Source organism: Gekko japonicus, unplaced genomic scaffold, assembly GCF_001447785.1.
Source record: "Gekko japonicus isolate JY-2015 unplaced genomic scaffold, Gekko_japonicus_V1.1 scaffold1778, whole genome shotgun sequence".
In the NCBI taxonomy this organism is placed as follows: domain Eukaryota; kingdom Metazoa; phylum Chordata; class Lepidosauria; order Squamata; family Gekkonidae; genus Gekko; species Gekko japonicus.
In genome coordinates, this window is record NW_015162003.1 from 389,435 (window position 1) to 403,943 (window position 14,509).

At 39.4% G+C, this 14,509-nt stretch overlaps 1 protein-coding gene across 1 annotated transcript in view; it reads right to left on the bottom strand.

The window, feature by feature from the left end:
- CNTN6 (contactin 6) overlaps window positions 1-14,509 on the bottom strand; it is a 189,688-nt gene that overhangs the window by 32,858 nt on the left and 142,321 nt on the right. Inside the window, exons 10-14 of the mRNA XM_015405452.1 lie at window positions 5,222-5,397; window positions 3,224-3,226; window positions 3,033-3,150; window positions 1,032-1,190; window positions 789-938 (exon numbers count right to left, since the gene is read on the bottom strand). Of these exons, the coding sequence (XP_015260938.1) occupies window positions 789-938; window positions 1,032-1,190; window positions 3,033-3,150; window positions 3,224-3,226; window positions 5,222-5,397 (606 nt within the window). The remainder of the gene's footprint in view (window positions 1-788; window positions 939-1,031; window positions 1,191-3,032; window positions 3,151-3,223; window positions 3,227-5,221; window positions 5,398-14,509) is intronic.

Genomic DNA, 14,509 nt, shown 5'->3' on the forward strand with positions numbered 1-14,509 from the left:
TCAGTACTCCCATAAAATATTGAAATAATAAATTCTTCAAAAACAACAACTTTGAAATGGAAAAACATAATAATTTAAACGATTGATTTAAAACTCTTATTTCATTTTTGATTTTTTTTCATTCTGCAGAAATGCAACACAGTAAGAAGAGAATTCTTCCATTCAATACCAACCATGTTTGTGTCAAAAATATATTCTTTTTAAAGAGTTGTTAAGAGGTATTTATTGTTGTATTAAGATAGGAGCACACAGTTGGACAACTAACCATCCAATTGATCTCAGCCAGTGTAATGAGATTGGGTGATGGGGAATGGGGATAACCACAACTGTCTGAAGAAAATGAGGTTTTGGATGGGACTGGCCAGCCCAAAGCAGTACTAGTTGTTGGACAGTGTGGAAATACCTGTAATGGAATTGCATTTTATTGTCATCTGTAAACTGCTTTGGGGATATTTCTGGAGTGTAGGAATGCAAATACACACCTTATGCCATTTTTCTAATTTACTCAGTTTTGGGATTAGGTAAACTATTAATCTTCCTCTGAGTTTAGTAGTATTGTACTATAACACTAAGGGAGGGGGGTATTTCCATAGACACTTTACCATTTCCATTCCACATCAGGCTTCTTAACAGACACCACCTTGTAAAAATATAATGAATAGATGAAAATAAACAAATCATGGGCTTAAAGTCTCTATTTCCCATCAGAAATGTGAAGGTTTCAAACAATTTTCACACTTATACTTACAGGGCTTCTAACCCCATCAGCCCCATTCCTGTAAACTTACTGGAAGCTTTTGTTTTGAGTAGTTCAGATGGTGTGCTTGGCTCCCCAATCCCTACGCTATTGCCAGCCACAACTCGAAATTCATATTCAACCCAAGGACTGAGATCTACCACTGTTGCTGTGTGGGTCCTTCCATTAATGACTTCAGGAACTAAGATTAAAACAGAAATGTTTATATATCTAGAAAAAACAGATTTAAAATATCTCGTATACAAAAAGGGAAGTTGGGAATGTAAGCATTTACCTGTTGAAACTCCCTGCCATCCAACAGAAAAAGGAGTCCTTGCCTGAATAGTGTATGTCTGGATGGGACTGTTATTATCTTTTCCTGGTCTCCAATTTAGCACTGCATTTGTGCTAGAAATATGTTCAATACTAACATCTTTGGGTGGACCTGGAGTGCCTTATTAAAAGGAAAAAAAGCCATATTATTTTAGCTAAAGTGTTTGAAATAGTTGTTCTTTGGGTCTCATTGTTCATTCACTCACTAGATTTATTGAGAGTAGTTTTAGAAATCAAAATTGAAGCATCCCAGTGAATCATCCAGCCTCCTGCTTTAAAGTATCTTACCTCTCTATTTTTTTCTCAGAGGACTACAGTATGAAATAAACAAAAATAATGTCTCTGCCCACTTCCTTGGCAACCATCTAAGGGGAGGGGTCTTCCTTCTCCAACTTGCACCTGCTGGATGACCTTGGGCAAGCCATAGTTTTGTCAGAGCTGTTCTTGAAAAAGAGCAGTTTCTGTCAGAGCTCTCTCAGCCCCACCCATCTCACAGGGCGTCTGTTGTGGGGAGGGGAAGGGAAAGGTGTTTGTAAGCCGCACTGAGACTCCTTTGGGTAGTAAAGGGCGGGGTATAAATCCAATCTCTTTCTCTTCTTCTTCCAACAACAAATCCCATTCATTCCTAAATCACAAATCATTCTCTGTCTCAGTTTTCTCCATCAATATTGCATTTGAAATAAAGTGTAAGTAAAGTGTAAGCTTCTACAATTCATGAAAACCATATTGAAACACTGTACCCCCGTCAATTCCAGTCTATGGTTGTAGGAATTGTCAATTCCCATGTGCAGAATTTAATTTCAGCATGGAATGGGAACTTCCAATCAATTGATATTATCAACTTCATGCTGAAATCTAAATCTTCTATGTGAATAGTGCCAAATCATATCCATTGCTTTTCCGTCATAGTACAATCGGCGTGAAAGCAAAACATTCCCCTCACTCCCCAAGAAGCAACTCCCCTGTCTAGCCTGGTAGCTTGTTCCCTTGTGAAATAGGTGGATAAAATACAAATTCCCCTCTCAGATTACTATTTTTAATTGAAACATGAATCCATGTTTCAATCTCTTTACATCAAGATGGCTACTAGAAATGATTACAGATAGATTTTGTTCTCACTGTGGTATCTCATAAAAAAGGGGTAGATATCCTGCTACCACTTCAGGTTTCCCCCCTCTTATTTACCTTGTACCCAATATTTTAATCTCTACTTTGAGGGAGCCAAATATATAAAGCTACCCTGAATTGTAACACACAGGTAAAATTTATTAGAAATAGTTACCACATCTCGGTAACCCAGATGAGAAACCCAGATGAGATTAGCATCACTAATCTTAACCATGCTCCACAATCTCTTTACACAATAGAAAAAGAAAAACAGTTCTTAATTCCTCTGCATTCTCATACTGCAGTCTATCAAAATGTGTTGCTTCTATACCAAGAAAGGTTTACTTTGTGAAAAATGAACCCCAGATGCATAAAAATTAAAAACAAATTAACATATTCTAGAACAAATAATACAAAACCACATCTGGCAGTGTCCTATTGAGAATCACTCCAGTTTCACCTCATTGAAATAAATGGCTTTAGACTGAAGTAACTATCGAGAGGAACACATTGGTATTCAACTATCTTACTTTTGTCCCATTTGTACTGCATCTTTTGCTATTTGTGTATACAGGATATATAAAGTAATCTAATGGATTCCAGTTAACAGGCTAAAGACAAATTTTGAGTGGGGAAAAATAGTGTGAAGAGGAATGTCTGCAGAATGTTCCCTCTGGCTTGCTTTGTTGCCTACTGGGCAAAGCTTTTCTGAAGGAACAGTAGTAGTAAGAAATATCTCTGAGCTGCAAAAACATGACTTATTTACGTTTCATGCAAAGAACTTTTCTGAAGTTGAAGTATTACATATACTTCTGGGTGTTACAGTTAGTTGGAATTTTACAGTTAATTGACTTACCCCTTACAATAGTTTCTGCCATTACGGAGAGGCTGTCCATTGTTGTTTTCACTGTGCACGTGTATTTCCCAGAATGGTTTAGCTGAATATTTCTTACCATCAAGTCCCCGACTGATTCCTTGAGGTACAACGAAGAGAAAGAGGCAACTAATCACTCCAAATGTGTTTTCTGTACTGGACATTTTTATAACTTGCTAAGAAATTAATAAAATATGCAGCTTTAAAATTAAATTATTCATTGCTATCATCAGTTTCTTTCATTTTGACATTTTTATTATGGCTTCACAAATAATGCAAACATTGAAAGCAAAAAACAAGTGGTTTAGCCTATATTCAGGAACAAAGCTTCTGGCTAGGAAGAGGCTGGAAACAGACAATGGGAGGGTGTGGACTCAAATTCCTGTCTGTGGGCAGAAAGGCAGGCTGGTCCATATTCAGTGGTATATCATGTTCTGTTGCATAGTTCCATATAATGTGTTGTTACTGCAAATCAGCCTGGAACTGAAGATCTATACAGAGTTTCTGAATGTGGGTTGCATGTCTGTTGCTTTGCATGCCTGTACTGTTGTTAGAGAGTGTAGAAGGGCCATGCCTATCTTACTAAATTAATGGAAGTACTTTACCAAGTATGCCCAGGACAATGTGCTACATTCCTAACTGGGCAGGATCTAGATCAGGAATATAACTTGGGCTTCTCTTCAACGGTAGCCTTCCATTGCAAGGAAGATGAATATCACTGTCTTATTTGCATCAGACACAAGTAAGGCTGATCACCATATGAGGACTGTAACTTCTACTACTGTGTGTGTGTATATGCATGCATGTGGGGAGGGAGTATTCTCCACTCTGGAAGCTTCCTGATTTCCAGGCTGTTCCCCATGGACATAAAGCCAGCTGCTGGGCTTTGCTGTTGATGCTGTTGTTGATGGGGAACAGACTGGAAGCTGCCATATCAAGTCTGACCATTGGCCTACCAAGGTCAGTATTGTCTGCTCTGACTGGCAATGGCTCTCCAGGGTTTCAGATAGAGAGCTATCACATCACTTACTGTCTGATCCTTTAAAATGGAGATGCCAGGGATTGAACCTGAGTGCTTCCAGTTACAAAGCAGATGCTCTACTGCCGAGACAAGACCACCCCCCTCATGCTCCAAGCTTAAATCTAGCATCCCCTAGCCATAAGGAAAGGTATTTATTCATACTATGTATATGCCATTTCTCCAGGAATATGTTGCAGGCAGCTCTCAAGGTAAAAACAATATAAAAATAAAGTCATAAAACAAGCATAAAATTATCAGTATTAGAAACAACAGTAAAATAAGCAAAGTGGCATCTAGGGATGTCTAAACAGCACAGGTCCGTAAAATTTAGCTTGCAATATTTAGATCAAACACTAGGTATTCAAAGCCATCAGAGGGAAGCTGTCTTCAAACATTATGCATGTTAATCACTGCTTTTTCATACATTCCCAATCATGGGGGTGGAGCCTATGCACAAGTACCTTGGCATTCTCATGGCATGTCAATTGCATGTAGGCTGGTAGGCAGGGCACTCATGCCTGCTTCCCATCTAAATGCGATGAAATTAATGTACATAATGCCAGGGGCCACAGTGGCTCAGAGATTAAGATGCTGAGTTGCAGACTGGAAGGTCTGTAGTTCAGCAGTTCGAGACCCTAGTGCTCCCATCCCCCCCCCCAACTCCTGCCAGCCTAGTAGTTCGAAAGCAAGAATTTGCAAGTAGATAAACAGGTACCACTTTGGTGGGAAGGTAACAGTGCTCTGTGCACCTTGGCATTTAGTCATGCCAGCCACATGACCACAGAAATGTCTTCAGACAGTGCTAGCTCATTAGCTTGGAAAGGGAGATGAGCACTGCCCCCTAGAGTCGGATTTGACTGGCTTTCGAGCAAGAGAAACTTTTACCTTTAATGTCAACTGAAGAAGGCTGAAATGAATCATGCACACAGAATTTGACATAAAACACTTCAATTTAAACTGTTGTATGGTAGTCTTAAAGTTAACATCAGAAAAAAAGCCTATGAACACTTAAAACAAAGTCAATTCATGTGGCTTTAAACTGATTTTCTAATGCCCAATAGAAACAGATGCAGTTTAATATTTCTCATATGATTTCAGAATTATTTTTAAAGTAAGAAAATGACTACAGAATAGAGTTTACAAAACTTACTCCTCCAACTCTTTCAAAATGGGTCATTCTTCTTTTAAAATCTATAACATCTCCGTTGAATGACCATGAAAATGCAACATCAATGGATGGATCTTTGGATACCTGACAAGGTAAGACTATGCTTTCTCCAACTGTAACATCCATTTTGGAAGGTGGTGTAATAAGGACAGTTTTCTCTGTTGAAGAAGGAAAAAAGTGACTTCTTTTTTTGTACGTTATATTCTGTTAAATATAATTTTCTCCCAACTCCATTTTGGCTTTTGTGAGAATATTTCTTCTTTGCACAAGAATTCAGAGCCTGAGGAAAGAAAGCAAAATTTCCCCACAACTCACTCACCCTCTTTTAACACTTCTATGGTATGAGTGTGAGTGGAACTTGGGAGGAACCAGGGTGTGTGTGTGTGAAGGGGAGATTTTTTTGAATGTTCCGATACTTCTCTTCCTCAAATAAGGAGGCAAATCAAATGTTACCACGAGCATAAACTCTGAAAAAGTTGTCAGCAACTAGACAGACTGACACAAATACATCATCTTGTTTGGGAAACAGGGAGACTAGACAGCTTCAAAACATTCTCTCCAGTCCTACCATTCGGACATCCTGATCCTACAAACTACTTCGCTGAACCAGTGCCACTTTGGGTCAGACACAAACATCCATTGCCATCATGCCAGCCTGGATTGTATCCTTCTGCTGGCCCTGGCCATGATCTTAATCATAGCACTGGAGAACATGAACATCAGCACCTCTTTGATCTTATTTTGCTTGGCTGTAGCTCAGATGCAGAGAAGCATGAGCAGAATACAAAGGGCCACTTGGAACCACTGTTTTTGTTTGTCTATTTTTTTGTGCTGCCTTGAACCCTGATTTTCCCAACTGTCTTTTACTTGACTTATAATCAGCCTTTGTGGGATTTCCTAAGGGAAATGGGCTAATCCCATTACCCAGCACAGGATGCTTTTCTTGACTGCAGTGCACACTACTGGATGTGCTGCCGCGGCACCTAAAAAAGGCTAATAATGCCAGATGCTGTAGTTTCTCAGAGGTAGGAACAGTCCTTAAAGCATGTCACTTCCCAGTAGGGATGATTTCAAATTTTTCACCTCTCTTGTTTTAACTTGAAAGCTCCTGGTTTGGGTTTCTCTTTTCTCTTGTTCTAGTGGAGCCTGTTATTCTTTATTTTTTCATTCCTTTCTCTGTTCCTGTGTACCAAATTTTCCCCATAAAGTCTATTCTTTGCTTTTTCAATATAATTATGTTTCAATATAAACCTCATATAAATTGTTTATAATAACCACATGTGTATCAACAAAATGGATCTACAAAACTGACAGCAAGGAAAACCCCAAAACAAAAAAGCCCCAACAACCTGTTGACAAAAGTATAAACAAATATAAAAACAAATTCAACAGGGAACATGCACCTATCTTTATTAGTTTCTATGTACTTTTCTATGTTACTTTTGTTACTGTCTTCTTATTAGGGATGGGCACAAACCAAACCAGAAAGCAAAATTCATCATGAATTTTGTCCTGTTCATGGTTTGCAAACAGATGTTTGTGATGGGTCTACCATCAGGAACTTCCACAAACTTTAAAAAGAGTTCATAGCAGTTCATGGATGGTACAGAAAGCAGGGGTTTAAAGGGACTCTCTTTAAACCCCTGCTTTCTGTTTGCCGTGAAAATCGCAAAAACAGCTAAGTTGTGGGTAGGTGCTCCCTGTTGCACAGCTGTTTTGGGCTATCTTGTGCAGTCCCTTTAAAGGGACTGCAAAAGACAGTCCAAAACAGCTGAGCAGCCACTCAGCTGTTTTCCCAGGTTTCCACAAACCATTTTTAAAGGGTTCAGTTCAGTTCAAATTAAACCACATTTTCCCAGTTTGTGCCCATCCCTACTTCTTATACTTGTGATTTATTATCAATCAAGGTTTACAGAAAACGTTAACCAGATTCTTGGCAAAAGAAACACTATATGTGTATTGCAATTGGTGTTATGATTCAAATAAACTTGATTAGGATGGCAAAGTTCCCCCATGAGGTCTGTACATCTTTGATTTTATTGAGAGAGGTGTTTTAAGAAAGAGTTTCTACATGAAAACTGCATTCCCCATGAAAAATATGCTAAACCAAGGAGATAGCATTTAATATGTTTTATTTCATGTTGAACAAATTTATGCATGGTTAAACTTCAAAACAATTGACAGTAGGACAACAGATAAGATACAGTCCTCTGAGAAGAGATGAACCTCTAAGTTTGAATTGGTCTTATCTTTGAAATTATTCTTCAGTTTATTAAAAAAAACACCTTGTTTACAGTAAGAGCAGTAGGGAAGAGTAGCTGTTTGGAGAAAATCAAATAGGTTCCTCTAGGAGAGCCGATGCAGTACACTGCAGATTGCTGGAATACAATAGGGAGATCTGAGACCCAGTCCTATCTGCTATGAAACCCAGTGGGTAAGCTTAGGCCACCTGCTGCTTCTTAGCCTGACTTCACATTGCTGTTGAGAGCACAAAATAGGAGAAGGAAGAGCAACACTGTCCTGAGCTCCTGGAAGGAAGGACGGGATAAAAAATATAATAGATGCAATGTCATGGACAAGTCACACTCTTCTACGGATTATGGCCTCTATATTTTCATATTCTTTTTCTTCTTCTTTTTCTTTGCAGAAGTACAAATTCTGGCAAACAAATGTAAGTTGGCAATAAGGCAAGTGAAAGAGGAACATGACAAGCATATGGCTAAGATAGTAAAAAATTGTCTAAATACATCCACAGCAGAAACCAGCCAAGAGACAGATGGGCTGTTAGACTCCAAAGATCTGAAAAGGATTACTAAAAGAAACTGTAGAAAAGCTGAATGAATTCTTTGTGTCAGAGTCTACATTGTGGAAGATGTCAGACTGAAGTACCAAGTCAAATGCAATAGACTAATTTTCTAGGGCAACCTGAAAATATGAAGATGCTTTGGTCCCATTCCTCAAAATAAAAAAATGTGAATTAAAATAAGTTTTATTAAATTGTTAGTTAGCTGTATTGACTCTTTCTCTCATATAATATGGGCTACCTAAGAGTCTACTCAATATGTTTGGTGACATTTGGGCAGAATCACCCTGGCTCCAAACTTGGAGTGGTAATGAAGCTGCCCTTCACTGTTCCTGGGCTGCAAACCAAACTGTGCAGAGATATGCTGTTTGTCAACATTATTTTCTTATTCTGGGTTCAGAAGATGATGCCACAACACTGACAGAACTCATTTCCCAGGGCCTTGGGCCACTTAGCCCATACTCTTTGGCTCATGTGGCTCCCCCCTATCCACAGATGGCTCACGGTGCTTGTCAGTCTTAATGAAGTTGAAGTACCTAATACACAATGATTTTGCCACCACTTAGGGCCAAAATACACAATATATTTGTTCACAGGATGACTCTGGATATTCCCATATCCAACTTGTTTTCCCCAAAGCCATACATCAGCTGCAGGAATATAATTTTAAAGATCAGAGTCTTTTTCAGCTTGAGGGTGGGCTCCGTCTCTACTTCTCAGAGACTGAAATGCCACCCAAGGAGTTATCTACATAACTTGAGGTTATGCAAATAACTTGGGAAGGGGGTATTTCAGCCTCTGAAAATGGCATGGGAGGAAGGGAAGAGCCCCTCCCCCCAATCAGCAGTTCAAGCCAAAAAAAGACTCCCTCTGATCTTTAAAATGATATTCCTGAAGGGAAAACATGTTGGGTTTGGGAAAGCAAAAGTCATCTAGGGAATATCTCATGTAATTTGGGTCTTATCTGTGACCTAACCAATGCCAAGTCTGATCCCCAACACAAGTAGCCAAAACTGGTGGACACAATTGGGTTAGGTTTCTTGCCAACCAAGAACTCTAAAAATTCGTGCCCACTACTGAGGCTATCAGCTGATCCCACAGTGCTTCTTGAAGGGTGAGAGAATGGGGCTTATATGCCAGTGACAGTCCCGCAGAAGACTACAAATATCATTTGCAACTTTATTTACTTTATTTATATCCCACCTTTCTCCTCAGTAGAGACCCAAAGCAGTTTATATCGTTCTCCTCTCCTCTATTTTGTCTTCACAACAACCCTGTGAGGTAGGTTAGGCTAAGAGTGTGTAACTGGCCCAAGATCACCCAGAGATCTTCCATGGCAGAGTGGGGATTCAAACCTGGGTTTACCTAGATCCTAGCCTGATGCTTTAACCACTACATTGTGTTGTCTCTCAGCCTGCTGATCTGCTTGGCCTGCTAGAGCCAGAGCAGTAAAGCGGGCAAGTCTCTGGCATCTGGGTATTTTCACCAGGTAATGGTTACTGTTTAAAAGGCAGGAAACATATTTATAGCAAATCAGAACATCCAGCTCAGTATTGTCTGACTTCAGTGGATAAAGATATTCCTCAAGACCTACTAAATAAGATCCTTTAACTATGGATACCTGTTGTGTGCATCTGGAACTATGAGATTCAGGGATCCCAGAACACAAGTTGTCAGTGGTTAAAATAAAAACAAACACTACAAAGAAACAATTTCAAAGACATCTCTTTGTGTGCTGATTTTTTTAAAAAAAATTAAAGGGTTTTTTTGGCATACAAAGGGCTAGTCTTGAAAGGGTTTTAACTGAAGTGCAGAGGTACACTATTTTTATACTAGTAAAACGAAAAGAAAACCCTTCAGGATTAGTTGGGAAACGCTGAAGTTTGGCTCTGTTGCTTTATTTTGTTCTGTTGTTCTGCTTCGTTAAGCAGTTCAGCTGTGCATTATGTGGGGTATAAGGGTGCATTCTTGCACTCTTAGCAAAACAAAAATGCATCTTTTATAGAAGGCTGATGCCAGAATCGTCTGGCTCTGTCAGTCTATAGCCTGATCACATCAACCATTATGAGTGATGCTGAGATGTTGGCTTTGCATAATACAAGCTGTTTTCTTTATGGAGGTTTCCCTTTAGGTTTCCATCTCAAATCTTTTTAAATGTCTCTTAAAAGCTCCCTCTTTCCCATTATCTAGCTGTCTTGCTTACAAACTGCAACCATGCATTACGGAGCAGGCCTCATTTTCAAACAGAAAAACAGAGAAGACATTTAGTACACTTGAGGTATAATAAAGACTTCTATCACAAGGAATAAACAACTCAATGAGCAGCAATAAACTTAATTTGCACATTAGATATGCTTTTTGGAATTCTGACATTTCCGTTGAATATAATGCTGAAGCAATGAGGCCTATAATTGAACAGCCAAAACTTCTCTGGAGGGGAACCAAAACAAATGTTCCCTGCAAACACTATCATTATAATAGCATGTTGTTATTTTGATTTTTAATAAATTTTGCAATTGTCAAATCGAAGCTTTTCTTTACATTTACAAAGATATAATTGTCACATAATTCACAATTATGATACATGCTCGCTATGTGCAAAAATGAGATGTAATGTTCAGGAACCTTCGAATGCCGGCTGTGCACCCCTCCTGGTGCACATAAGTGCTTCTATAAACACTGTGGGTCTTAAAAATAAGAACAATGCACATTTGCTCATGCATGTGCATGCGCACACATTCTCAGTGCCACATGTCTTATTGGTTTCAAATCTATCAGAAGTCTGTGGTATAGCCTGGGGATGAACAACGAAGGAAGAAGTAGGATAGGGCTGCTGTTCATCTCTTGTCTTGAAAACCCCTAGGAGTCACCATAAGTCAGCTGTGACTTGATGGCATTGTCCACCATTACCAAGATAAAAAAAATGTTTGCAGATGTGCTGGCCCCATATCAAAATTTCAGGCCAGGGTTTTATGGTGTTTTCTCACCAGCATCCTTGTGTTCAGTGCTGGTGGGCAGAGAGACATACATCAATGCCTCTGGTGTCAGGTTGCACCATGGTTTCTGTGAGAAGCAGATGGTGTCTCTCCGCTGAAATTACCAAGGCTAGCAATTTTCATGATGCTGGAGAGAAACGGCTTTAAAATAATCTTGGTTGGTCCCAGTAAAAGGTATTACATGGACTGCGGTTTGTTTTTAGGATAAATAAAGCCACTTGAGTTTTGATCCAGATTGGAATTGTCCAGAATGCTGGCAGCCCATAAAGACTGCCTAATAATTGTAACCCACAGTCAAAATTAGGGACATGTTAATCATGTAAATTAGTCATTCATATTTTTTTAAAAAAACAACCCCTTATTTTTACCCATAGACTTGTGTCTCATGTCTTCATTCAGAATGTGATTTGGATCGCTTGTCGACTGAATGTGTTTAAAATTGTGCACATCTATGGAAAAATCTGCTGTTGCTGCTTGTGCCTTCTGCCATTACAGAGTTCAGAAAGCAGGTCAAAGCCTCTTTCTTAATAATTATCTATTAAATAATTATTTCTAAGGTGGTGAAATAAAAGGAGTAATCCTAATGTGTTTTGCATGAGAGTGGAAAGACAAATTCAGCACTGTCAAATGTTGTGAGCCTCCCTAATCTGACCACATGATTCTCTGGACCTGACCTTCAGCTTAGAAACTGAAAGTTGTAAGCACTGATAGCAGGGCTGTGGAATTTCCCAGACCTGCTGCCACACTACATTGTATTTGTTCTAATTGTCACTTTCACAACGGCCATGTGAAACATCCTTATTTGATAAGCAGAGGTTGAGTAAACATGGCTGTTGGCAAGATAAAACTATTCTGACATTATCAAAATAAGACCAATCAGTCGGGGGAGAAACTTTGTCTTATTATAAACTAGAGTGAATATCTCATTTTTCTTAAAAATGCCAGCATTGTTAATGTTATCTGGCTTCAACCTTTGTTGCAGAAGGCTGATAATTATATTAAAAGTAATGTCTCCACAACAAAACCCGCTGCCTCATCAGTTAGTTACCATTTAATATCAGGATGAAGAGACATCTGCAGAGAAAACCAATTATTTTTAAATGCCAAACAAGATCAGATTGCTGGAAAACCAAGAGGAAAAAAATACCTTTAAATTGCCCCTCTACATCTGGGTTTGCTGGCACTTGAATAACCTCTTCGTAGGTTTATCAGTGATGACTTAACCCCAGCCCTTCAGAATCAAAGCACATGCTTCTGTCTCTTGAGCTGTATGAAAATCTCTATTAACTGACAATCATGGGAGGATTTTTCTCCCTTTCAGGCACAGCACCCATCAAAAGCCTGACAGGGTATAGCTAGGCCTCCCTGCAGAAGGATTTCACCCACCACTTGAAGAAGTACACAACAGTACCAGTTGTTGCCTGCAGGAATGTTCAACATTACTGAATATCATGCTGCACTGAATATGGTAATATTTGAACATTTCAAGTCGACGTACATGAAAAATCCATGTTAGCCACCTGACTCTATGAAAAATCCAAGTTAGCCAAGCCTTGTGTGAGGCTCACTATTTAAAAACAAACAACAAACAAACACAAAACTCTAGATACATACCTTCATCTGAATCCCAGAAATCATTCCAATGTGCAATCTTGTGTATGCATATCCAGAACTATTCATTTTACCAGTGGAACAGGGAAGTCTATAAACATGTTTAGGTTTATTTAGCTCAGCATTGTTTTCTGTGATTGGCAGCAGCTGTCCAGGGCATGAGACATTGGAAGGTCTTTTTCAGCACCTACTTCTTTGGTCCATTTAACTGAGGATGTCATGGACTGAACCTGGGGCCTTCTGTATATAAAGTGTGTGCCCTCCCACTGAACCACAGCCCTTCTTAACAGGGTTCATATCAGAGCATCAAACACATACACATGGTGGGATCCATATAACAAAACATAGAGGAATAAATGAAAGGAGTTTAAGATGAATGCACAGCTTCTTCTAGAAAGACACGGCTAATTTACCCATGCTGTTTTGAAGGCATTTAGATATGACAGTTAGTTGCACTCCAGGGAAAAATAATGATAAATGTGTTAACAAAGTGTCGAAGTGTTAACAAAGTCTGTCCCTCCTCTCCAGTCTCTGGATGCTGAAAGGAATGTTGGTCCTTGAGAGGGAGGAAGGAAAGGCATGACTGCTTGTCTGGGGAAGAGACTGTTGCTATCAACAGGCAGAGCTGCTACAGTCTGCTCTGCCCCATCTCCTGCATGTTCATTATTTCATTGATAGTAGATTCGTTGTTAACTTGGGTTTCAATATTTTTGGTTTTCTGGTGTGTGTGTGTGTGTGAGAGGGGGGTGGTAATACTGTAAGTTGCTTTGAGACCACAATTGAGTGGAGAAAAGTGTTTTTAATGTAATTAAATACATGAACATGAGGAAAAGCAGCATAGCAAAAGAAGACACATTATTGCGTGCCTACTCTGAGAGGTGAAGCTAGTTTGGGTTTGGGGTCTGTTTTGAAGGAGCATGGCATTTTTATTTGCAGAACTGGTCTTAACAAACATGAAATACTTTTTTAAAAGTTTATTTATACTGATATCATTATTCTAATTATATATCAGAAATGATAAAAAACGCTGCAGTGACCATTTTTCCCTCAGAAAAATAAGACTGACTTGGGCATCTTGCTCATCTCAGGTGCCTCATTTGACTTGTCTTGAAATGCCAATCCAGAGTCCTAGTAAACCTTTTTCCCCTCACATATTAACCTGATGGCAGCATTTTGACACATCACATCAAGGTCTATCAGTCACATCCTCTTAAATCCCTTCTTATGGGACTTGTCTTAATGAAGTCTGATGTGGATGAAACAGAAGTGAAGTGTCACACAGTAACGCAAAGTCACTTTCCCCCAAAGAGCTCAATATGTCAGCTACAGTCATTCTGAATAATGTGGGGGATAGGAATACTAATTTTGAGCAAAAGTGGGGGAAATCCCTGATTACATAACAGGTACTTCTGATGTTAGGTCAGTATTATTAGTTGTTGGGTGGGAAAATATCTGTAGTTGTTGGACAATAAGGTGTGTTTTTTTATTGCTGCATCACTCTTTCACTGTTTTTGCAGAAATTGCCCACCTCTACCACCATCCTTAGGAGCTGCGGTGGCTCAAGTGGTTAAGACGCTGAACTGCATGCTGTGGAAGGTCGGTAGTTCAGCAGTTGGAGACCCAAGTGTGCTGCATGACAGAGTGAACTCCCATCTCTAGGTCCAACTCCTGCTAACCTAGCAGTTCGAAAGCAAGAAATTGCAAGTAGATAAATAGGTACCACTTCAGTGGGAAGGTAACAGCATTCTGTGCGCCTTGGTGTTTAGTCATGCCGGTCACATGACCATGGAAATGTCTTTGGACAGCGCTGGCTCTTTGGCTTTGAAACGGAGATGAGCACCGCAACCCTAGAGTCGGATT